The sequence below is a fragment of the Sceloporus occidentalis genome, unplaced genomic scaffold (genome assembly GCF_023333645.1).
Source record: "Sceloporus occidentalis isolate IW3139 unplaced genomic scaffold, rSceOcc1.0.p SCAF_74, whole genome shotgun sequence".
Classification (NCBI taxonomy): domain Eukaryota; kingdom Metazoa; phylum Chordata; class Lepidosauria; order Squamata; family Phrynosomatidae; genus Sceloporus; species Sceloporus occidentalis.
In genome coordinates, this window is record NW_028317054.1 from 3,744,998 (window position 1) to 3,772,003 (window position 27,006).

General features: G+C 40.6%; 1 protein-coding gene across 2 annotated transcripts; it reads right to left on the reverse strand.

Moving 5' to 3' along the window:
• Positions 1-13,794: 13,794 nt before the first annotated feature.
• Positions 13,795-15,620, reverse strand: LOC149285979 (ATP synthase F(0) complex subunit C3, mitochondrial-like). Of its 2 annotated transcripts, none has more exons than XM_089494715.1 (4): positions 15,582-15,620; positions 14,917-14,994; positions 14,221-14,417; positions 13,795-13,938 (listed from the first exon to the last, which is right to left on the reverse strand). In XM_089494715.1, the coding sequence occupies exons 1-4, from the start codon at positions 15,618-15,620 to the stop codon at positions 13,824-13,826; spliced, it is 429 nt and encodes a 142-aa protein (XP_089350841.1). In that variant the 3' UTR covers positions 13,795-13,823. The 2 variants fall into 2 exon arrangements, with proteins under 2 accessions (XP_089350841.1, XP_089350842.1); XM_089494716.1 differs by having other exon boundaries at positions 14,917-14,977; positions 15,574-15,620.
• Between the last annotated feature and the right edge of the window lie 11,386 nt (positions 15,621-27,006).

The window sequence follows — 27,006 nt, forward strand, 5'->3', positions numbered from 1 at the left end:
AAGCAAGCCCTGATACCACTAAATAAACATTTTCACTTAGAAATGCATCACCGGTTCTTCTGCATTTGCGCATTTTCATATACAACTAGGGGTAGAGGATCGAGATACGGCACAACCCCACCGGGACATGCTGAACAGACTAGCATTCCAGATTGACACCTTCAGCTTTCACAAACCGCTTTACAAAGTGTTTACTTTACAAACATGCAGGGTCTTTAATATCGAACTAAAAGGAATGTTCTTCGTTGGTGGACCACACTAAACTAACCTGCCCATACAGTGCATCCCAAAGATGAGACCAAGGACTGATTAAGGTCTTTCCACTGTATATTACATTCCATTAACCCCTCAATGACAAAGCCCATACTTGTTCGGGCTCAAAATGCATTGTTTTCAATGGGTTTAGGGACCGCCCATTGTCCTTAAGGGGTTAACATTCACCTGAGTTACCGGTCACTTATGTTTGGACACTGTGGGCTCTATTCAGGGACAGTTACAGTAGAGTTGTGGTTTCCTTTACTATACATCATAAAGGTTCAAATCCAGGGAGCTTCTCCTGCAGGTAGAGCTTGGCTGGCCCTGTATAATGCATGATGTCTCATCAATTGAATTATGCACTTTGTAGGGACAGCTCAGCCCACCGTACCGGAGACACCTGCCAGTGTTGACTCTTAATGAAGTATAGTGAAGTGAGGGAGTTGAAACCACAACTCTGCTGACAATTCTTCCTCTAGTGAATACATCCCTATTTACCTTTCAGCAAAGAAATCTGGTTGAGTAGTTGTGTGCCTCAGATATTTTAATGGTGAGAATAGGCAGAATACAAGTAGACTGATAAATAAACCGGTCGACGTGTATATCAGTGATTTAACTTTTCTCACAATTTGCATGGTTAGTTCCCCAAAAGTATATTACTACTCCATTTCAGTGAAAGCTGTTTGACTGAGTGAGGAATTGGAAGAAAGTGGGGTGCATCAGGGCAGTGCAGCAGTGATGTAGATTCTGCCACACGCTCCATTGAACGTTCTCACGTTAAAGTAAAATGGTTCTTAACTTTTGAAATCAAATGTCTCCCGGAGAATTACGCTGATTGAAGAACAAAAAGCACAAACCATAAATAGTTTTAATAAAGTCATTTAATGATGCTGAAAGCTGTACAGGTGATGGATACAGTTAAAAAAAGACAACACTTTTATATGCTTTATTGTCTTGTTGGGTAAGAGTCATGTTAACAATTTGTAGATGTAGAATCTGGGTCCCCTCATACTGCCCTCTTTTTAGTCGATCATACTAAAGGATATATATACTGCTGCAATCTATTAGCCCATCAGTCCTACTTGTGAAGGCATCTGAGCAGTCTCTCAGTACTTTATTATAACTTTAATATGCATTCCTGAACCTGTTAACAAATAAAGGCACTCACCTTTAGAAGACGTGGCAGCTTCAGGGCTGCAGTAGAACATCTTCTGCATGGTCTTGTTTGTGTGCCACTAATTGGTTGCTTGAAGCAGCCAATCAATGGTAAGAAAGCACTCCCACTAAAGTCAAAGAAATTTTGTTAAGTAAGCCACGTGTCAGGAGAAGCGTTTGGCTGCATACATCCCCTGCACTGTAAACAGAAGGCAAGAGGGAGGTCGATGAAAGAGGCAAATGCATCCAGGGGATTTTGCAGAGCCCCACATGTACTTGCAAGGGCAACAGCATATTTAAGAGGAACTTCTCAGCTATCATATGCATTAATGTGCATACAATGGCTGGAGAGTTCCTTTAACAACGGATAATACATGCTAATTACAATCACAGAGATACTGATACTGTTTTGTACTGAATCTTTTCCTAAACGTTTCATGCAATATCAACTGCAGCTTCCATGCAACAATCATATAAGATTATTTTTACCTTATGATTTATGTTATGTATTTCAGCAAACAGTGTCAAAGCTTTCTTGCAACTTCTTAAACACAGAACACAACATATCCATTGCTCTTGACCTTCTCGGTGATGGGGATTAGAGTGGGAAATAACGGATGTGCTCCCTTAGGTGTCTGTATTCCCAGGCTTGCACAAATGCCTGACACCTGGCTGCATTTTTTTTCTGTACTTTACACTAGGCAAAGCATATACCGAGGTTCATTTCTTCACACAAAAGCTCTCGCACAAAGAAAACACTCCTTGTTCGCCCTCTTGAACTCGGCGAATAAACTCATGGTAACCAACAGATCACATACAAGTTTAAAGCTTAGAGGAAAACATAAGCAGGTCTGGCTTCTAATCACCTTTATTACCATGATATTTAGATCTCTAATGATCCATGTAAAACATTATGAGAACTTGACTTCAACATTAACAAAAACATATATTATATCTATGTGTCTATGGTTAAACATAGAATTTGGCAAGACCCATCTAGTCTGTTAATTTTCCCTGATATAAAGAATTGGGCCTTAATCAGTCCTTGATCTCATCTTAGATTTAGGATAGCTTTATTCCTTTCCCATGTATGTTTAAACCCCCTCACTGCATTAGCCTCTACCAGTTCTGATGGACGGCTGTTCCATTTATCTACCGTCCCCCCTTTGTAAAGAAAGAAATATATATCTGGTTATCCACATACTTAAATAAACAATTTCCACAAATTTGAGGAAATCCATTTGCTTTGCATTTTGATTTGAATAATGGAGATAAGAAACAAAAACCCACAGAGAAATGGTAATACACCAGTCAAATATTAAACGCAAGCTCCAACTTGAAAATAAATGTTTCAATGGAGTTATATGACCCCCCCCCCCCTTATAGGCCAGTTCTTAAAGATACTAACTAGCAATACACATTACAGTACAAGATGCTTCCTCTATGCCCACTTCCATGGCCTTCTTTACTGCTAATGACCTCAAATGATCACAGGACTACGCAAAAAGCTAAGTGCGTACCAAGCCAATAATCAGTCAACAGCACGGTGCTTCTGCACACATATCTGATTGTGTGCTCAAGCATCTAAGAAAGCTCTGCTTTAGTTCAGGAACCATAACATTACTTCCTTATATCTCAGCTCTTAGTAACCTCCACTAACAGGCTTAACGATACCTCCGAATCCAACTCTGTTCACGCTGGGTTGTCCTGACACGGTAGCCGTTCCCCGGGGAGCTGCAAGAGGATCACTGAATCACGTGGCCTTCTACATACATGACAAATGCCCAGTTCTTCTAAAAATGCAAATGGTTCTTGTTCTAGAAGCAAAACTGACTACATAAAGGATGGGCTGCGGAATAATTTGTCTAACACGATTATTGCGTGGTTCAACTGGAACGATATTGACGCATGTATTGTTTACATGAGACAACTGCAAGTGTTTACCAAACGCGTAGAACAGATAACATACGCGACTGTGTACAAATTTTATAATACGGGAGCGTTTTTGTACAATGCCAGCCCATGTAACCATAATGTACTGGAGCCGCTGTGTAATGAGAATTAAGGCTCATAGAACATCTTTGTTGTGTGACAAAAAAAAAAAAAGTAATTTTAGCTAAAATCAGATTTGCTCATTAACGGGAAAAAATCTGCTACCTATGTTATATTTCGCATTGTCCTGTGAGTGGTACATGCGTCACATGTATAGAGACAAAAAGAAAAAGGGAACTGCTTGTAACCTATTAATAGGGGAGACAGGTGAGTGGGTATTGGGGTAAATTAGGTATTTGGCTCAGGATCACACAAACATTGGTTTAAAACGGATAACCAAAACACGGGCGCTCTACGCAGCAAATACATGGCGGCAACACAATTGTGTCAGACTAGCGTGACCCTATTCGGACCCTGTTCAGTAAAATAAACAAATGATTGATTCTTATATCCATAAGCCTTTGTTGACAGACTGACGTCCTGCACTTCAGACAACCCAAACGCCATATCTACGTGATACTCTTCAGGGTTCATGATGGGGATCATTAACTATACAGCGAGCTATGGACAGGTTCCTCATCTTGTCACGTTATCCAAGCATTAAATAGGACCCCACAACTAACTGTTAAGCCAAACCTAATACTGCAACCCAACCATATCTAGGGTCAAACTATACGCCACGTTTGACACACAAGAAGACTGTATTGAAATTGTCACCATGTGTGCTTTGGTGATGACAGCTGCTATAATTTTAGACTTAAGCCTGAATTAGATGCCTACAAACCTGTTGTTACGATGAAGGGGACCCATGACAATGTCACCCATGACATTCTGCAGTGACCACACATGACCTACTAAGGTCTATAGCAATAAAACGGGACAGCTGTGGTTTGGTCCAGGGGTCTCAATGAAGAAGCAGGATGCTGCTACCTTGGTAACCGGACATCATGGCAGCTAGAAGGGAACCTGCAGAAGCAGTCATATGTTTGGTTAGATATCCCTTCGCTCCTACCTGACATATATCTGGGGGGCTACTGCTCCTGAGGGTCCTTCAGCCCATGAGAAGCTCCGGCCTCACACACTCATACAAACGTTACAGGGATCCGTCGGGCGGCGGCGCCATATTACTGGGCACCGGCTGAAAGAGCCTCTACGGTTAAGGGATGCCACCTCATCGTGCCTCCTACACTCTTCCAAGGCTCCGTTATCTCGCGACACGAGATGGCTATGCGGCTCTGGATTCGTTCTACCTCACTGTTTACAAACTTACCCCCAGAAGGGCTGAACCTCGCTCAAGGCCAAATCCCACAGCTCCTGTTATGTATCGCGATACCTGACTTGACAGTTGGGCGGGGGCTCTGCTGGTGGCTACTGGTGCTGAGGGCTGGGTATGGAGCGTCTTGGATCAGGGTGACGTCATTCCAATAAGAACTGGCAAGATGGCGCGGTGCCCGAAGTTGTGATGGCCGCGCCGGCGCTAAGTGGGCGGGCCCAATGATGCGGTTTGACGCGAGAACGGAACGACGTGAACATCTGTGCGATTTCTTTCCGTTTGCGGTATGGATGGGTCAGCTGGTTGCTTCTGCTAATATGTCATAGAAATCGAGGCTGTGCTCCTCATATATCCGCTAGGCAGACAAGCCGTTTACGCTCGTTTTGGGTGGGAATGTTTGTTTTTTCCGATCCCCCGTGCATTCTGGCAAACAATCCCACTCTCCTTTGCTGACGATGGCTTCTTTGCCAGTCTGGTAGGCTACCGTGTGGCACTGGCTGCCACGGATGTGCCATCACTGCTGAAATCAGAATGTGGTGCTGGGAGTGACTGCTTGCACAGTCATGCAATGCCACAGAGGCAGCAGACATTTAAAAAGGACTTTAACATGTAATGAACCCATTACTGAATCCACCAGTGACAGTGATCTGTTACAGGGACTATTGCTCAGATTTCTTGCCAGCTCTGACATTCCCCGAAGGCACAGCCAGGGCACTGCATGCAAATGATTATCTATTTCTATTAATCCTCGTGCAGAGTTTTGAAAAGAGTGTCAGGATTCTAGAAAGAGACCCGAGAACTCTTTGAAGAGTTATTTGGGTTTCTGTTTTTTTTTTGCTTTATTTTTAATGTCAGGATTCCAGCATATGATCCGTGAGCTCTATAAAGAGTGTGGGTCTTTTTTTATACAGCATTGTTTTTTCTGCTTTAGTTTTTTTGTTTTAATATAGTCAGAGTTAAGGGAAGGGCAGTTCTTCAAGCCATAGTTCCCCAGAGGTTTCCTTCCAAAATGGAGGTTTTCCTCTCTTGAAGAATGAGTGAGTCTAGGGCTGGGTCCTCTGTGTTCCTGTCCCCATCCATGCAATATTTTCTATTATATAATAAAGCTTTGATTTTCTCCATAATTATTGTTGTCTATGAGTAATTCTTTCAAAGTCTTAAAAGTGATTAACCACCGTCTTTTAAAATATATTATTTTCTACTGAGACGGTGAGACAGAAATTGAACAGCCTCCCTGAAGAAGTGATAGGGGTAAATACAGTGTGGAAATTTAAACATGCGTGCAATAGGCATTTAACTATCCTAAATCAAGACCAAGGACTGATTAAGGTTTGAATCTCATTCATTCTGTTAATCTATGTAACCAAATGCAGTGAGAGCCGGACTGGCAAGGTGGATCCACAGTGCAGCATCAAGGAGATGACCCAGATACAGGCAACAGCGGCAAAACACCAATACTGGGAACAAGGTCAAAGACAAGTCAAGGGCAGGAGCAGGCTGTATAATCAGGAAAAAGCCAATGGTCAAAATACTAATATAGCACAAACGGATATACAGAGCCCAGAGTACTAGAGGTAGAAACTCATTGACAGGGCAACTGAAAGACAGCTAAAGTGTCTTTAAATAGTGCTACTGGGGCGGGCAGAAATAATGGTGATATCAGCCGCAAGCTGTGAAGGTTGGCCACCTTAGTTGTGCTTCGCACATGCGCAGCCTGCCGTTGGTTTTCCCGATTGGCCATCTTGGTTGCAGCAGAAAGTTGGAGATCCCGGTTGGCCATCTTAGTTTTGGCTGGAGGCGAAGCGGAGTATCTACCATCACTTTCTTTACCAAAACGGTGTTGCTGTAATGCCTCGATGTTGAGACATTCAGCAACACCCTGATCAGGGTCCCACTCCGGGGCATCAAAATACTCCATAAATTGTATGGTGGAGGACAGCCGTTTTAGAAGCTTTAATAGACACTGAATACCCACCCCAGGACGCACTGTGACTGCTCCCTAGCGGTCCCCCCCCAAAAAAATATACATATAAAAACATGATTTTTATGAGCAAGTCCTAAAATTAGCGCTATATCTTCACAAACAATTCTCACATGAAAAGAGTTAAAATACTGGCATGTTAAAGACCCATGGGGTGTCTAGTTTAAAAAAATGTATGATTTGATGGGGTAAATTGAATTGGCCGGGTTCAACAATGTCCCAAATAACACAGGGGGCAGGATGATCACATGTCAAATTTCTAATTTGAAAAATGCACACATCCCAAATGTGGCCTTTTAGCCCCCAAACAACCCAACAAACCATGGATGGGGGTATCACTGTATTCAGGAGATGCTGCTAAACACATATTAGGGTGTTGTTTGACAATGACATTTACCAGGAGCTGTAACAAATGTTTGTCCACATGTGTGGACAAAAAAACACGCAAAAAATACTACTGCAAGCTTTGATAAAGGCATGTGGTGCATGGAAAGAGTTTAAATAACAGCATTTAAAATACCCTGGGGTGTCTAGTTTTCAAAACTATATGGTTTTATTGGGTACATTGAATTGTCCAGGGTCAAAGATGTCCCAAATCAACATTGAAAAATGCGCATGCCCCAAACGTGGCCCTTTTGCCCCCAAACAGCCAGGCAAAACCATGCATGGGTGGTACCACTGTACTTAGGAGATGTTGCTGAACACATATTGGGATGTTGTGTGACAGTGACATACACTCACTGGCCACTTTATTAGGTACATCTTGCTAGTACCGGGTTGGACCCACATTTGCATACAGAGCTGCCTTCATTCTTCGTGAAAACATTCCTCAGAGATTGTGGTCCATATGGACATGATGGAATCACGCAGTTGCTGCTGATTTGTCGGCTGCACATCCACCACATCCCAAAGGTGCTCTATTGGATTGAGATCTGGTGACTGTGGAGGCCATTGAAGTACAGTGACCTCATTGTCATGTTCAAGAAACTAGTTTGAGTTGATGTGAGCTTTGTGACATGGTGCATAATCCTGCTGGAAGTAGCCATCAGAAGATGGGTACACTGTGGTCATGGTCAGCAACAATACTCAGGTAAGCTGTTGTGTTTAAACGATGCTCAATTGGTACTATGGGCCCAAAGCTTGCCAAGAAAATGTCCCCCACACCATTACACCACCACCACCACCAGCCTGAACCATTGATACAAGGCAGGATGGATCCATGCTTTCATATTGTTAACGCCAAAGTCTGACCTTGCCATCTGAATGTTACAGCTGGAATTGAGACTCATCAGGCCGGGCAACTATCTTCTAGTCTTCCATTGTCCAGTTTGGGTGAGCCTGTGTGAATTGTAGCCTCAGTTTCCTGTTCTTAGAATGGCACCTCTTGTTCAAGGTTCGAAGTGTTGTGCATTCAGAGATGGTATTCTGCATACCTTGGTTGTAATGAGTGGTTATTTGAATTACTGTTGCCTTTCTGTCATCTCGAACCATTCTGCCTATTCCCCTCTGAACTCTGACATCAACAAGGCATTTTCATCCACACAACTGCCGCTCGCTGGATATTTTCTCCTTTTTTGGACCATTCTCTGTAAACCCTAGAGATGGTTATGCGTGAAATTCCCAGTTGATCAGCAGTTTCTGAAATACTCAGACCAGCCCGTCTGGCACCAACAACTATTCCACGTTCAAAGTCTTGACCACGTCTACATGCCTAAATGTATTGAGTTGCTGCCATGTGATTGGCTGATTAGCTATTTGCGTTAACAAGCAACTGAACAGGTGTACCTAATAAAGTAGCCAGTGAGTATATATCAGGACCTGTGGAAAAAAAAACGTAAAAACAAATGTTAATACAGCCATTGTCACGAAGGTGTTAAAAATGCTGCTGTAAACACACGCTTACGCATACACACTCACAGAAGTACATCCTCCACAGCCTTACTATAAGCCTTTCCTTATATTACACTGTGAATACCACGGAGTATCTTGGCCCAGCCTCTGCCCTCTATACTGCTGGTTGCCCCACATGGTGCGCTGTATGAGCATACCTGGGAACTTTCTAAATCAGCTGACCCTAAGATTTTGGACATATTAACCCTTTAATAGCCTATCATGAGGATTCTTTGTAGTGACTCGCTAAATGTGTTACCCAAATGGCTTCAGTTCCAGTCCTCATGGGAACCTTGACTTGCCATTATTCAAAGGTACACTTATATGATGGACTTGCATTCAAGCAAGCGTATAAACCGCAACATACTGGAAGCAAAAGCACCAATAGGGATTCTTAGATATGATCCTGGCAGTGTAGAATAAGATGAGGTCTGCTACAGACTGTGAAACCCTGAGAGTTCCCGGGTATGAGCACACCCAGACTGAAAGAAACAAATTGACTATTCGTTTCATCCTTGACTGAGGATGTGCACGCTGAGGAGGCTCGGGTGGTTAGTGTGTGCGTGATGAAGAGGGGCTACTGGTAGAGTAGCTGGTAGAGTTTTGTGCAGAGTGGAGAAGAGGGACTGCTGGATAATGTTGAGTGCATGAAGGAGAAGGGTTGCCGGTGTTGTGTGGGGGAAGTGGGGTGGGAGCTCTTAGTGTTTGGTGCAGAGGGGCTGCCAGATAGAATTCTAAATGAGTGGAAGGAGAATATGGAAAAAAGGACAAAAAGAGACTCGGGGGGGGGGGGGGAGAACGATATTTTTTTAATGACAGGCACACACTGTACATTAGTACAGCTTCGGAGTAACAGGCATTATAACCAAAATATAAAATGTCTCAATGTGTATCTTTTTAGCACTGTTTCATTGCTTTTAGAATAGAGAAACTGTTAAATGTCTCAATGTTTTTTAAACATTACTTGTTTTGTAACCGACAAGCTGTTTTTTGTTATAGGGTGTTTTTAGCCAAAGTAGCCTTGTATTGGGCTACCGCAGAAAATGATCTAGTTACATAACCTTTTGGACTTCAGAGGTTTCTTCTTCAGTAAAAGTTATTATTTGTGCCTAAATACTCCATCTTCTTTCGGATAAAAATATTATTTTGTCTTTCATTGTTTTCATGGATGCAGCTAAAATGTTTTAATAACTTGGGAGTAAAATAAGAAAAATAAAGCTATTGTTGCTGTACCTGATGTAGCTTGAAATCATTGTAACAGGTGCAGGTATAGTAGCCACCTATATGTTTAATTGTAAGACATGTTTGAACAAAGCGTAATTGTATAAAAATTAGCCGAAGCTGTTTAGGAGTTTTATTTTCCTTTGCCGGGGAAGTGCACATTTCTCATTTAATGCACAGTTAAAATAAAGCCTGTTTTCATGATGTGCAGTAAATGGTGCAAGTGACCTGGATATCATAGAGCATTTATCTGAATCTGCAGGTAACCCACAGGAGTTGTTTTTACAGTGACTGTCTTTAATGTGCAGATGGGTAAAGTCCTGTTGAGGTAAATGAGAAGTCAGCATGGTCTCTCAGTGGTCGCCAGTGAAAGGGAAAATAAGATCATGCGCTCAAGTTAAAAATCGCGATCCAAACTTTTATAAACTGAATAAAGAAAAAGCTTAGGGAATACAGACTGTCCAAAGTTCTATAACTAAAATGTAACTAATTTAAATTAATTTTAGTTAAGGTCATGAGTTAAGTGCTTGGAATTTAGAACATTTGTCAGACTCTAATTTCATGTTTTTTTCTTAAAAGTCATAAACCAAAATATCCCATCGTGAAATGAGTAAAATAACAAGAAATTAGATTTTGTACTTAATCTGGCCCTTGAACTTTTTTAGAATTGGATTAGCTGCAGTTTAGTATATGATATAAAATGAGCGTGTGGCAGAATATATAGCAGGAGGTAAAGTTGATTATTTCCAGGTACATACACCACTTTGTAAGTCATGCTAATATGTCCTAAGGTCTGCTTGAAAAAGAAACTAGCAGCTTTTTTGCAGATTAATATGATTTACAGGTTACATTACATGTATTTATAACGTGCCAGCAGATTCCGCAGCGCTGTTACAGTCAATAGAACAATTTAGAAACACATACAATAACAAACTGATGCAAAGGGGAGGAGGGCCCTGCTCTTGCGAGCTTACAATCTAATGGGTGGTTGAGGGGGAAGTGAGACAGTGAGAGTGAGAGGACTGCTTGGATTGGGATGAGTTAATCTGGTTCCAATGATGTGTTGAAGCCGTTGATTGTTCAGATGGCTTGATTATGATGGTTGGGAATACTGGGAAGGAATGTTGTACGCTTCCCTGAACAGGTGTTTTTTTTTAAAGTTGTGTACGAGGCAGAAAGTCTGATGGAACGGGGAAGGGAATTCCACAGGAGGGGAGCGGCGCGGGTGAACTCCTGAATACGGGAGTGGCACGAGGTAACAGCAGTAGAAGATAGCTGTAGGTTGTGAGAGGAGCGAAGGAGGCGGGTAGGGGTTCCCCTAGTCAGTGACGTATACTGACCTAGGCCAACTAGGCTTACGGTGCACATCCAGGAAGGCGCGCTAGGTTATGGCATCATATCCTGGGGCTCAGTTTCTGCACCAGAACCACTGACCCTGTGGAGAGCGTTTCAGAGCTCTGTATGGATAGTCTTTATGGACTATTGCAGCATTAAGCACGCTGACCAACCGTGACAGGCTGTGACGAGGCTCAAGGACACTATTGAGAGAAAATACCTGTCATACCACTTTGGGCACACAGGGGGCACCATTAACCCCTTATAGACTGCTTTTTGTAAAAATTTTGTATCCTTCCTGACAATTTCACATTTCTTCAGTGTTGCAGTTCAGCTGTAATTTTCTTCTCTCTCTCATTTAGCGTACCCATACAAGTTTTTTTTCAGGAGAACGGCTTTTAAAGCAGACAGCCGCCATATTGTACATGGTGCAAGTTGTTGCTCCAGGGAGCCATCAAATGGAGCCCCCCAGAGCATTACAGCAATATTGTTTGGGAGGGGAAAGCGATCTTTGGTCACTTTCTAAATTTGTTTAACCCCATAATGCGCTAGACACGCCAATTGTCATTTAGGGGATGCCTGTCAATTGTTGTCACGTCATTCGCTTGCACATAGAAACATTGATTCATCTCTGATTTCTCTCTGTGGCATTTCCCGTGTTTATGGTCTTTTATGGACTAAGGACCACAAACGAGAGAATTCAATTTTACTTCGATTTGGATTGTGCTTTATTCTCTCAAAGAGTGCCGACGTGATGGTTGATTATTTGGGCTTGTACATTACAGTAAGACTGAGCTGCCTTACTTTGCATTACGCCATTGAGGACACTTGGCACCTAATGTGCTGTATAAAGAATGCCTTATGGTTTGCAAGGAGCTTACTGGTGTTAAGGGGGTAGCAGGTTTTGGTCCAAGACTTACACAGGCTCTTCTACAGCCAGTTAGAGAACTACTCACAGAAGATGACTAGTCCCACTCCCCTATTCACCCCCCGTCATAACACCACTCAATTCCCCATGTCCATTGCCGACACATCAAATCAATATTTTTGATATTTCAGAAGCACCTCAGGGTTTTGTTGCATCAGAACTAAAACCAGAGGATTGTCTTTCTACAACTATATGCATGGTATGGTTTGTTTTTTCCCTCTTTATATAGGAGTAGAAAAGGACATCACCAGTGGCGCTACTCTTAAGAGCACAAGTGGATTTGAACACTGTAAAAGAATCTACGAGAGACTGGTTAATTTCTCATGCAGTAAGCCCCGTTATAAATTAAGGCCACATTTGGTGTAAATGTGCCTAATTTTTTTAAACAAAAAGCAACCTTTATAAAGTATGACAATGTCGCTTTTTCACTTATATTGGGAGGTGGAATAGACTGCGGGTATCAAATCTACGTATTGCATTTAGCTACACCTCCAGCCAAAGTAATGGAAACAAACACCAAGATAGCGGAAGCCCAGAGGCATTGTATCAAAATACGGGGATCTATAGTAAACGGAAGCCATTCCAGGAAAATAGGATACTGCACTCAGATTCAAGTAGAAAACTAAGCTTCAACTGCTCCTCACCCCCAAGTTTACATTGTTGCAGTCGCTCAGACCTAGTTAGATATGGGTTATTTTTTTTTTTTTTAAGCTTAAAAAAAAATAAATTTGGGCTGTAATATCTGAGAAAGGCATGTTGTGCCAAACACACAATAGGTATAGCACCAGTCATCTTCCTTGCTCAAGTACAGCCAATAAGCCCAAAAAGAGGAAAGTTCACCTCTCCTTACTAGCAATGCTTAGGGCCACAAACATGTGACACTTTGACCAAGAGGCTTAGGTATTCCCTATGAACTGCAGAAGATACAGCCTTGTTAGTTTGTCCACATTTATTAGAGTCTTTGAGGCATCTGTAAAACATGCAAACCTATACCACTTGAGACAGACCTGAAAAAGCATTTTTTGTGAAGGCGTTCTAATTTCAGGCATATTGAATTTAACAAAAAGTCAATCAGGAACAGGTGTAATGCTTTGGTTTTAAGTGGCAACTCATTAGCACTCCGCAGCAAATCATTGCACCTTATCACTTGAGGCCAAAAGGACATTAACAGCTTTTAGGTCTCGAAATTTTTTTTTTTTTTTTTTTTTTTAAAAACAAGTTTAATTTGCTCAGTGTGGCTTTTATTTAGCCCAAGAAAAGATACTAAGTACACATCCAGTCACCTTGTGTTTAAGCACTCTAATTCCGGAGTTTCTAGCTTCCCCAATGCCCAAAAATCCTGGTGTCAACTTCAATAACCTCCTCTCACAAACAATGCCTAACATTTAGAAATCTCTCCACTATGTAGCACAGGAGCAGATCTTCTAATCAATTGAGGAACTTTATATTTCATGACCAGTTTCATGCTCCTAGGGCATGTAATTTACAAAAGCGATCCCAATAAGTTGTTTTTGTACAATACACCCAATTGCAAGAAGGTTTAGACATAGCAAACTGCACCGAAGCAGGACTATTTTAACAATTTTAATGCATTTAAAGTGGCCTTTAATTACATAATAATGTACATTGATTAATAAGTGCAAGTAATGAACAGTACAGACTTTGTTTTGTTACTATTTTTAATGAAAGGACTTTGGAAATATTGTACATTTCCTCGACAACATGACATTTCTTGGGAGCCACAGTAAAATATTGATTACATCTGTTCTTTGAGTGCAGAGTTTCCCCATCATTTACATGGCAAACAAGATCAAGAAAGCAACCATCAAACAAAACAGACCCATAGCTTCAGACAGGGCAAATCCCAGGATAGCGTATGAAAAGAGCTGCTGTTTCAGGGATGGGTTCCTAGGAAGACAAGAAAAGTTACACTTCATACACAACTGGTGAGCACCTTAAGCAAAGTGTAACTTACAATTTGCATGTTATTTTATAGGAAGAAATATATATTTATTTATTTTTTAGATACAGGATAATCTCAGCCTGGACTAGACCATGTTGTCATTTTCATAAAACGGAAGTGCCGCAGCTATATACATATATACAATTTAAAATGTCGCTACTGGTACCCAGCTGTGCCATTTTATAAGCTCTGACAATCTAATATGTAAAACTTGTGAAGGCACTTACCTGGCATAACCAATGATGAGGCTGCCAAAAACCGTTCCAATACCAGCACCAGAACCAGCCACACCAACTGTGGCAGCACCAGCACCAATAAATTTAGCAGCGGTGTCAATGTCCCTGCTGATTGCGCTGGTCTGGAATTCCCTCAGTACAATTTGGGTGCAGGTGTTTTGGGACCCACTGAGGAGTGCAGAGTTTCCCTAAAAGAGGAACAAAAAATAAGTTGTATTTTGGTTTAATAGTCAAAATTTAGTCATTTCTAAAGACAACTGACATTCCTTTACATTTCAGTATCACCTCAAAACTCCCTTTGGTAAAGCAGTTGGATCGCCCTTGAAATACCCCAGTGACCTGTAATTGAGGGTGTCCTTCAAACTATAGGCCTTCTAACTTATTTTAAAAAAATATATAAGTTAAATAATCTTGTAGCTGCATAAAGATTACAAACAGGAATAGTTTATAACAGAACATGACAAAAAGCAAGCATTTTTGGTGAAACTGACTTTTTAGGGCTGGTATGAAGTTGACATGAGTTTAAAGGGTTTATCAGACATGGCTGGCCTGGAAAGTATACCAGCTATAAAGAAACATTTAACAGGGGATAGATCTTTGACCTTATAAGATTGCTAATTTAAAAAAAAAACAAACAAACAAAAAAAAAAAAACACTAAACAAACTATTTAGAAACCGCAATATTACCTCTCCAGTTCGGACCTCTGGCCGAGACAACACTGATGCAGAGATTGGTCTGTACAGAGCCCTGGATCCAGCACGGATCTGTCAAAACAGAAGTGTCACTTCAGCCATAGTAGTAACCGGAATGTCAGATCTCATTCACAGAAAGTAACCAAAGCCAAATAATCACACTAGAAACAGGCATGGTGGGCAAACATACAGAAAGCAGTTAACACAATGATGATAGAACAGAAGTGAAGATATAATAGAGCAGAAACCATAATACATTCCCTATAAGCACACAAATTATTCATAAAAGTCCCCGCACTGCAGCTTCAAGTAATGTGGAACTCAGCAGACTATACAGCAAGAGCACAAGAAAAAGGAAAAACTGCAAGCAGATACAGCATCTGAATGGCGGCCTATGCCCTTGGACGGCAACAGCGTTAAGGTCAGTGGGGATTGCAGCAGGCCGGGAACGCGCTAAACGTCCTATTCTGCTAATGAAAAGCATTGGAAAGCTCCACGCTGAAAGGCACGGGGCGTTCTGCGGGAAACATGGCAGGGCGGAAGCATCTGTCAGGAGACATTGACTTTGACCTACAAAAGCCGACTCCCTAAGGCTGCAGCTAGGCCCAGTACCCGCTGCAGGCGCCGGCCGGGATCTCACCGGCTCCAGACATACTCACCAGAGAGGGAGTAGAGACGAACTTCGCACAGGCGTACATGTTGTGAGGTTTCTGTGTCCTTCGGCGGGTAGTCGGTTCGAAAACGGGTCTGTCACAGTCCCTGTACGGGAACAGGAAAGAATTACATTACTGTCAAAATGCAAAGACAGCTGCAGGAAATAAGGGTTGGGAAAAAGCCGCCAGGGACACTAAGCAAGACCCTACGTCAAACCCCCCTAACCGGGCGCTCTAAGAAGACGGATCGCAACGGATTCCCAAACCCCTGCAGGGCCGCGCTCATCCATCTCTTACCGGTACCAGAGGTCGAACTGAACGGAGAACAGCACGCAAGCGCGTAACCCTCTTTATAAAGAGAACCCGGATGGAGGGAGGAGAAACCACTCAAGGTCACTTTGTAACAGCTTTATTGAGGCTGTTTATTAGAACACTGTCAACTGGTACTGGCTGAGGTCAGGACAGACAGGAGGGAGTGTTAAAAGAAAGAGAATGAATGACCTTAGTGTCATATGGAGTAAGAATATTACTGCTGCTGTCATGTGTAGACACTGGGGGTTTACAGATATACTTTCTATATATTTGATATTTTTTAAGTTTTGCAAGGAATATAAGGATTTAAGTTAGTATTGAGTTTTTTTTTAAAGTACCCCAGCTGCTGCAGAACATCTTTAAAAGGTTTCTGAAATAGTTGCAGGCCTTGTTCTATTAAAGCATGTCAAGTACAGTTCAATTACACCTACAGAAGACATAGCCACAAGCCCATTAGGTAATTGCCACCTCGCCATTCTGCTTGTTAAAACACTTTACAGTCGCAACACTATTATATCCTTCAGACTTTCTAACGCATAATTATGCATTATAAAGGAATGGCCCGTCATAATGCGTAGTAAAACAGGTGATGTGAAATAAAAACTTTCATGCACGCTTCCCACTTTAGTGAAAAAATATACTAGATGTCAGTTATGTTTGTTTGTTTAAATTATTACAAATAGATATAGTTTGCAGACAATTCTTTGCTAAATTAAATCACAATTTGTAGTAGCTAATGCACGCCCTTATGCCTTTATAAAGGACACAGGGCTTTCCATCATTGAATGTCCGTTATCCACTTAAGTATCGTATTTGCTTGATTATAAAACGACCCTGATTATTATTTTTCAGATTTATTAAAAACTATGATTGAGAAAAATTCCTTTTATTTGCCAACCTGCCCCCAGTTATGCAAATTCACCCCCGGCTTGTCACTCTGCCCCCCAGATATGCCTTATACCTGCCTATATGCCATTCTGCCCCCTGATATGCCACTCTGCCCCTCCCCCAGACTTACCAATGCATCCCCAGACTTGTCGCCGTGCTTCAGACTCCCTGGTGTCTAGTTGGGGCAGCTGGTGAACGCCTGCGCAATGTGCGTAGACAATCTCTGCTTCTACCCAGCACTTCTATGACTGAGCACCGGAAGCCCCAGCGGAAGTGCCACAGACGTTCACCGGCTGCCAGAAAGGAGGATCCAGGTCTCTTGCAGCGCTGCGAGAGATCCTCCTCTCTGGTAGCCGGTGAATGTCTGCACGCCGGCCTTCGCTGCTGCTGGTCGGTACGTCCGCTGGGGCTTCTGTGATGGAGCACCGGAAGGCCATGTCACGCTGGTGCTCCGTCATAGAAGCCCCGGCAGAAGTGCCAGCAGCAACAGAGGTTGTCTGTGCACATCGTGCAGATGTCCATTGGCTGCCAGAGTGGAGGATCCAGGTTCCCTGCAGGGGATCTGGATCCTAGTCTTATAGTCAGACCTCTTATTGGAGCATTTACTCTGGAAAAAACTATTCTATTCAAGCAAATACGGTATAATAATTTACACTAAAAGCACTAACCCAGTGTACAGAGCATTGTTTTGCATTAACACGTCTAAAAGTTCCATAGTGTGTCAATCTGGGGTGCACATTTAGAAATAAGTTCCATGGTACTTTGTATGGGCTGTTGATTAAGTCTGTACTGCTACAATAAACACAGGAATGGTGTTTTACTGTCATGTGCGGTCCAAAAATCATATAGAGCCAATAATCATCGTATGGAAAAAAAAATATGGGCAGTTTTTTTTTACCCATGAGGTGGAAACCATTACATCCTATGGGATTTGGTGCAGGGGCGTGCCAGGTATGGTGACCACATCGGCCATGTATAATTTTTACATCTTGCATACCTCCCAACATTTCAAAATGTGAAAGAGGGACACTTTTTAAAAAAAAAATCTCGCGGAATTCACCAATACAAGTAATTGCACTTTAAAATGTCGCGCTCGCTTTATTTTTGTCAGCACAGTCATGCATATTAAAAATAACCAACACATTGAATTGAATTCCCATAAGGCTCAGTCAGACATACTTCTTCCATGATGCTGGCTGAGCTTCATGGAAAGTGCAGCAACAGTAAAGCTGCAGATGCTAGATGTGAACTAAAATTCCTATGATTCTTAGCCAGCCAGGTGTCCACCATAATGCTGGCTGAGCATCATTGGAAGAGTAGTCCACAGCAGCAGAGATTTTTTTTTAATTAAGAAAGGCTAATGTCACCCTCCCTCCCAGGACTCCTACACACTGCCTTTACACACACCTGCCCATAAACACACATATACACATACACTGCCTTTACACACACATATACACAGACACTACCCTTACACACACATACATGTACACTGCCCTTATACAAACACATATACTTGTACACTGCCCTTACACACATATACACTGCCCTTACACACACACATATACATGTACACTGCCCTTTGATTTTGGAATCAAAACATTTGCTACTGCAAACATTTTTAGATGAAAAAGTTCAATTTTTTTCAGTGGAACAAAACAGTGATCACATTATTCTTCACGATATTCTTGTAAGAAACTTTTATTTCTTTATAAATTCATGTAAACAATTTTTTTTATATTTAATAAAAGCTATGATTGAGACATTTTTGGTTTTATTTCCTTTTATTTGCCATCCTGCCCCCACCCCAGTTATGCACATATGCCCCCAGACTTGCCACTCTGCCCCAGAAATGCCTTATACCCCCCCTATATGACACTCTGCCCCATGATATGCCTTTTAACCCCCTATATGCCTTATACCCCCTATATGGCACTCTGCCTCCAAAATGCTTTATACCCCCTATATGGCACTCTGCCTCCAGAAATGCCTTATACCCCTATATGCCACTCTGGCATATAGGGGGTTAAAAGGCATATCATGGGACAGAGTGGCATATAGGGGGGTATAAGGCATTTCTGGAGGCAGAGTGGCATATAGGGGGTGAAAAGGCATTTCTAGAGGCAGAGTGGCATATAGGGGGTTAAAAGGCATTTCTGCACAGAGTAGCATAAAGGGGGTTGAAAGGCATATCATGGGGCACTCTGCCTCCAGAAAAGCCTTATGCCCCCCATATAAGACCACCCCCCCCGACTTACCACGTCTTCTGACTCCCTGATGTCTGGTGGGGGCACCGGGTGGAGGACGGCGTTCATGAAATTAAAGGGGCTGGCGTGCACGCACCGCGCCTCCCAGTGGTCGTGCCTCAGCACTTCGTCCCAACGTCTTAAAAGGGGTGGGACGAAAAGCTGAGGCATGGCCATTGGGCGATGCGTGCAGGCCAGCCCCTTTAATTTTATTAGGCGCCGGCGGCCGGAAGAGGCTTTAAATCCAGTTCGCAGCAGCTCAGCGGCTGTTTTGAATGTTGGTCTGCCAGCCCGGCCCTGGCCTCACACTTCCTCTGCCCCTGAAAAGCGGGACAGAGGAAGGGATAGGTGGGACGGAGGGACAGAGACCCAAAATCAGACACCCATACATACTGATACGGTGGCAGATGCTGGCACACACCCAGACACTGACCTTTCACACCAACAAAAATTCCCTGACAATAACACTAACACACACAGACACTAACACACACACACAGACACTCACATTAACACACACTGACACATAGACAGACATTAATACACACACAGAAACTGACAGACACACACAGCCAGACACTGATACTCACACACATACACACATACACACATAGAGACTCATATTAAGACACACACAAACACTCACACTAATACACCACTCACACTAACACACAAACATACCCTGACAATCACACTAATGAACACATAGGCACTCACGCTAACATGCAAACACTAACACACACCCAGACACGCCCATCTAACACACACAGACACTAACAATCACTTTGACACTCACAATAACACATACAGACACTGCCACAAACACTCACACACAGGCACTGACAGACACACACACAGCTAGACACCGACACTAAGACACACACAAAACACTCACTCACCCTGTGCAAAACCTTAGACCCTCCTCAACACAGCTGCAGAGTGCCTGGCAGTTTGTGGGACATAAAGACGTAAATCTGGGACTCAGGACTTACCTCTTATCTGGTATTGTCAAACCTGGGCGGATGGCAACCCTATATGGGATTGAATTTCCCCCAAAACTAGAACATGTTTTATGAGTTGATGCCTCAGAATAAGGAAGGTGATAGAACAGGAGGAATAGTGGTAAGGCAATGGGCCATCAATGTCAGGCAGACACATCCAGCCACATAGTATGGGACTGAATCTTTCCAAAAAAAAAAAAAAAATATATGAATTGATTACTCGGGATAAGAAAGGTGATAGAATTTTTATGAATTGACCCTTCACTGATTCGATAAAAATATTTTCAATCGAAACCAATTAACCGGATTAATTATTACTTCTAATAATAATATAACCACAATGATGGAAGTTGGACTTCACATGACATATCCTGAGTATTAAACGTTAGCAACTTTAGGAGACTCTGGCCCATGGTCGAATAAAGGCAAGGGAGAAAGAAAGAGAAAAGATAACAAGGCTAAAGGGGAAAGAAAAAACGTTTTACTCACGATGCACAGAGTTATCTCATTAGTAGTGGCTTTAAAATTAAGTCATAATTTACGTGGAGTTTATAATATTAAAAATGGCACCGAAGAAAGATAAAGCTACACCTCAGATAAGAACAGATCGATAAATATATTCTGTTCCCCAAAAACACTCAAGAAACCATCAGATGGGCCACTATTATGGATCAAAAAGACTCTAAACAAATAGAATGTTCAGTTCAGGAGAACACCTGCACCATTTGATTACACATAAATCAACCTCAGAAATGATGGATAATGAAGATCAAATTAGATTTTGAAAATAATACACTGGAACTGTGAAATTAAATTCTTAATCTATCGGAAACTTTAAATACGGACGGTTCTACTCTGAATAAAATTCAAGAAGAAAATAAAAAGCTACAAATAGCTAATATTGCACTGGAAAATCAAATTACTGATTTAGAAGACCAATCCATTAGGCATAATGTATGTGTAAGAGTCATTCCAGAAAGAGTGAAGACCTGGGATCATACTTAAAGGAACTGTTTATTTCCCTCATAAATCCTCAAGAGTTGAGATTTTGTCCTTTTGAAAGGTTTTATAGGCTTCACAATCCAAAAGGCCTAAAAAAACTTCTTCCCCTAGAGACATAATTGAATGCTTCTCTAGCTTCTATGTTACGGATATAATAATGCAAGAGGCAAGGAAGAAAAGATTGAAAGAAGGAGACTTCAAAAAAATATTGTTATTCCAAGATGTGTCTACTGCCACTAGACAAGCCTGGAGACATTTTAGAGACTTGACTAACTCCTAAGAAACAAAGGTCTTTCCTAAAAATAAGCTTTCAAAACTAACGTAAATTGAACATTTGAATGTATCACATATAATTTTAATGATCCCCTTGATGCCTGAGATAAAATATCAAAACACAAAAGGAAACACATTACTATAAATCCCTATATAATTTACAAAATAAAGAAGCTTCCTCTCAGTATTTACATCACTTTTTTAGATTAATTGAAGCGCCTGAGAGTATCAGATAGTAAGATCAAAGTTTTAAACCAACCATTTTCCCTAATGGAATTTAGAAATCCCATTAAAAACCATAAACCAAGTAAAGCTTTGGGCCCTGATGGCTTTTTCTCACTTTTTTACTCCAAATTCATCTCAATAATTTATCCACTTCTGTGGATATACCATCTGAATTGTTACAATCCTCACTTTCTTACACTTCTTACTCTCAATATTATCCATCTGTGAGGCAGATGTGCCTGAGATAATACCCAGAAAATATTATATGTCAAAATTGCCTGCGTGTTATTGGCTTTGGACACAGAAAAAGCCTTTCAATGGTGCTCAACTGAAACCCAAAAATATCTTGCCTCATGATGGAATCCTGAATGAAATGAATATGGTACAAGGCAGGGCTGTCCTTTAGCCCCCTTATTATACATATTAACTATGGAATGCCGCATTAAAATTAGATCTCGAGCCTATAAAATGAATCTATATACCGACGATGTGCTTCTAACTGGGACAGACCCAAAACATTTGCTTCCTAATGTACTTAACCTAATTAGAGAATATAGTAAATACTCATATTATTAAAATAGATGTTAAGAAGACACAAATTGTGATCTTCTTCATGACAAAAGAAGAAAATGTTATTACCATTTTAATTGGATTAATACAGCTATAGATTACTTAGGAATCAAGATCCTACATAGGCTTGATGAGATTATTGAGCGTACTATTTAGGACTATTATCTGAATTTAGAAAACAAACAATAGCTTGAAATAGACTTGAAATATCCTGGCTAATGTTGTTCTTAACATATATATATAGTTCTTAAACTAACATACTTGTTAGGAACCATCCCACTTTGAGTTTATTTTAGTATACTGCAACAATTCCATAAAGTACTGTCTGATTTTACATGGCAACATAAAAAAACCTGGGATTGCCCACAACATTCTTAAAAAAATCAAGGTGCATTCTCCTTTTCCAACATATACAATTTTTATAATGCTTGTATGATTAATCACTACCTAGTTTGGGATAATTTCTCCCAGATAAGACCTCTATGGGTAGAATTAGAAAAACAAGACTGTATTAATCATAGCCATAATCACCAGAAACTCCCTCCACTTCATGCCAGGATTGTTTTGGCTACTTGTATCACCATAACAAATTTTTATCGAATATTCAGAGATTTCACATCATTTTTTGCTTGTTTCGTTGAGGGTCCCTCAACTGAATAATTTTAAAAAATTGTGATGATACAAATCTGTATGATTTGGTAATGATCATACAAGTCTAATAGTTATAAAGCCCATATTTTGTAAACAATGAACTATGTAGGTGGCCTGATTAAAAAGACAGTTTGTCAACATTAAGATGTTAAAATGTTACAGTTTAACTTTAAAAAGTGGGTCCTCCTGAATGTGCACCTCTGTCTCCAAGGTTATTTAGGCTAGTTATTTGTTATCATGACTAATAAGATTTTGGAGAGGAAAAAGACCCAAGGGTTTTGATACTGATTATAAGGCTACATCTGATAATTTGCCCCAAAACATTTTCTAGGTGAGGACAACACAAGCACATGTGAATATATGATTCTTTGTCTTTGCTTCTGTACATACTACTGTTTACTAAAATGTTCAAGAAGGCTCGGACATTTATAATATAGCATCACAGAATATAATGGCAGAGGAAAGCAGTGTGGCCAATTCAATCAAATAATCTCCTTGTTTTAAAACGTATTTGGTCCTAGAGCTAAATTTGGCCCACAGTGTCCAAACTACACCATGTATGTTTAAATTCCCAAACTGTTTTAAGTAGCAGTAATTGTAAATGTTCCAAATAATAAAAAAGATTTAGCTAGTGATGGGCTGCTTTTGGTTTTTATATGACCCTTAAGGATAGCTAAGTGTCTGCCATTTCCATGGCACAACGATCTAGCATGAAATTTCTGTGACACGGTGCTTCTTCAATTTTGAACCCACTCTTTGGGGGAGAATGCTTTTAGAGTATGTGATCATGTGTATACACATGCACAGAAGCCCATGTGTGGTACCATGAAATCACAGGGCATTCTGCCCAGGCAATACCCCATCACACCACTTTTCTACATATATAGTTCAGGACTGCTCAGATATATGCCCAATTTTTTTGGCTGTCTGTGCAAATTTAAGACTTGTGGCAGCTGTGGGCAATCTCCAATACTTCACGTCCCTTCTGGACTTTTCTCAAATCAGTAAATGCATTTGAATATTCTGTCATTTTCATCCTTTCCTGTCCTTCTTCTAAACTCCACATATGAGATAATTTAGTCTTTCTTCATATTTTTTTCCTCGTTTTATTTTTTATTACAACCACCCTGTAATCTGTCACTGAAAAGAGAGGGACGGCATCTAACGTACAAAATATACCCTTATAAAAGGCAAGGATATGAAATAAAATGTCACTTATTTATATATAATGCTTAACTTTTATATTTAGGTCTATTCTTTAATGCAGGTGTCTTGAAGCTAGTGAGATGAATCTTTATTGCCAATTTGCAGTCTTCAATAGTTAATAATCAGAACAAGTAAGTTTGGCTTAGTTATTAAAAGCTGTTTCGTGAAGTGCCACTAGATGGCGTCAGTTTCATTTATACACTGGGTATAAGTTGTTAAAAAGTAAAATTGTTCTCTTTTATGCACATTTTTACTTTGAAGTTGGAAAAAGGACCTTAATTGAAATTTAATTGATAGGAAAATTTGGGAAATATCTTGTATAACATTTTAGCGGACTATATTTAGTGAACTTTATATATAAAGGTTAAGAAATGTTCTGTTTTTAGTTTCTTGGATGTGTTGGTTATTAGAAATCATGCCAGATCAACATATGATCTGATGTAATGTAATTAGAGTGATTTCTAGTACTGCACATACTATAAAATTGTAAAGAAATTGTCTACAGGACCTTCAAACACAAAGTTTCCGCTATTAAATGATGACACTGCTTTAGAAGTGGTTCTGCCATCACCAGACAGAATTGCCTTCATAAAAATCCATCAGTAGACATGGAAAAAGTCTTGCGAATAAGTCATCAATTGATTAACTTGTTGATTACTCTAAATGACATTTATTGATGTCAGAAATGATATGTAGTTGTGTTTATGAATATTATTTTGGTGTTGCTTTTGTGGTTGTCCTGGGTCTTGGAATGGGTTGGAATGGCAAACTGGATATCAGAACCATTAAAAGGGACATTGTGTTTCAGCTGGACCAGTACCACATAAGTTTCCCTCTTTTGCTGAACCAGACATTACATTCCAGTCCACAAATTCTCATCCATTTAGAAAAAATCATGATTCATTCTGAATTGACGAGATTTTTATTTCATTTTGTTTCAATTAATGGTCTGACTGGTTATGACCCTTCAGTAGGAAACGTTTGAAGCTGCTTGGAAAAAAAAATCAGTGTAGATTTATTAATGAAATATGCTTGACCTTTTCATGTATGTAGCAGCACTGTAATGTTCTTTCCTAGCTGTCATATTACAAGAGTTGATGATTTGCATATCTTATCCGGAGCAAATTTTATTTCTCACTATCTGAGACTAGTGTGCCTTTCTGCCTTCGGTGTGTGCAGGTCATCATCTATTTTTTAGGAAGTGGGGGCAGTGTGAGTTTAATTAGTTCACCTACTTCCTAATTTGGGTTGCTCATAAACCATAGCCTTTGTTGTAGGTCCAACAGCTGTATTATGTCACTAGCAGCTAAAAACATTTGCAAAGTGCCGGAATGTAGCAAGACATTTTATGGTTGCTGCAATAAAAAAGCAAATTGAATTCACAAAAAAATGCACTTTTCTGTGATTAAAAACGTACAGTGTTAATTAAAACCACTGTCTAGGTGTTGCCACACAGCAAGAGGTGGAGCAGCTGATTACTTTATAAACTTGGTAAGATATGAGTCATTGTTTATTCTGACTATTAAGTCAACTATCAAAATCTGCTTTAAATATGATGATACAATAGGGAGGGGAATAGATATCTGCATTCATTTTACATCCATCATCCGAGTGTAAAATGGCTGTTTGATAACCAACTTGGCAAAGCTGTTGCAACATATTGTACGACTGCATACAAAGGTGTTTTAATGCATCTTCCATAGTTAAAGCTGATTTGCAAACTGTCAGCACCTTTACAATTTATGCAGTAATTAACTAGACCAAATAGGGTTAAGACGGACATTTTTCTTTGGTTCCGGAAGGGTTAACACCTAGACAGAAGAGGAGAAAAAAGCAGGGGATGGTCTGTTAACTTTTCAGCTAGGGCCCCTCCTGCAGTCATATTACAGGATTAGCATAACTGGGAACGTTCCGTATACGCTCCACTGGAAGTATTATTATTTATTGCTTTACATAGCACCAACATATTACGCAGCGCTGTACAATGAGTAAACAGGACATAACAAGGAATATGTAACATAACAATTTTACTTACAGAAACAACAGGTGAGAAAGGGCCCTGGTCAAATGAGCTTTCAATCTAGGGACGGAAAGGCCAGATCCTCGCCTCACCCAAAATATCTAAAGCTGCTAGGGAAGAACAGTAATAATTTGCGGTTATACAAATATCCTCTGGGTCATAAACGTAGTTATCAACCAGCAATGTCAGACTTAGTCTCTGAGAACCTCCATACAGCTGTAGTTTTGTGATCACTCTCATTACCGGCCTTCATAATCTAGAGCTTGACATCTCTTTTGGAGATGGACTAGAAGCCAATGAGTAGGATTTTGTTTGCATAATGATGATACTTACAGGGAATATTCCTGAGAGGGAATATGTTTAACACAGTGGTTTAAAAACTAAATAAAAAACTAATCACAATGACACTAAGAAATTGCATTCAGATTTTCTGGGTAACATCTGACGATGGCTCAAAAGAGATAAGAAAAAAGTCACTTAAAGGTGTTGCCAATTTACACTAAATAAAGAATGCTTCTTCCAATTATTATTACGTGCCACTATATTATAGTGTGATGTGCAGAAACAGCGCCATGATTTTCTGTGTGCCAGTAGGGAGGAGTGGAGGAGTGATCTTTGCTAGTCCACCAGTCCCTTGACATCCCCACACCATGAAGTTCGCATGGAAGCTGGGAGTTGCTTGGCAAATGGGATTTTGCAAGTGCTCCCACTTGTGTCAACCAAGTGTTACTGCAGGTCATTTTGGTATTTTATTGAGTTATTTCTAATACCGTAACAAGCAAGTCTACTCCTATTTATAAAACTTATGATAGCAACAGTTTAAATAAGCTTGAACTCAATAGGAGGAAGAAAAGAAGTAGTCTGCTCTAACTAAAAAGTAGAGACACAATTGACCCGTTGAAAAAAAGCAAAGAAACAAAAAAACATCCTTTTGGGACAGATTTGTAGTATGTCTTGTTTTCCCAGAGACATTTGTTTTGTTTTATTTTGTTGCTGAAAAGTTGTTGACATGACTTTAATATAGATTCTCATCATGT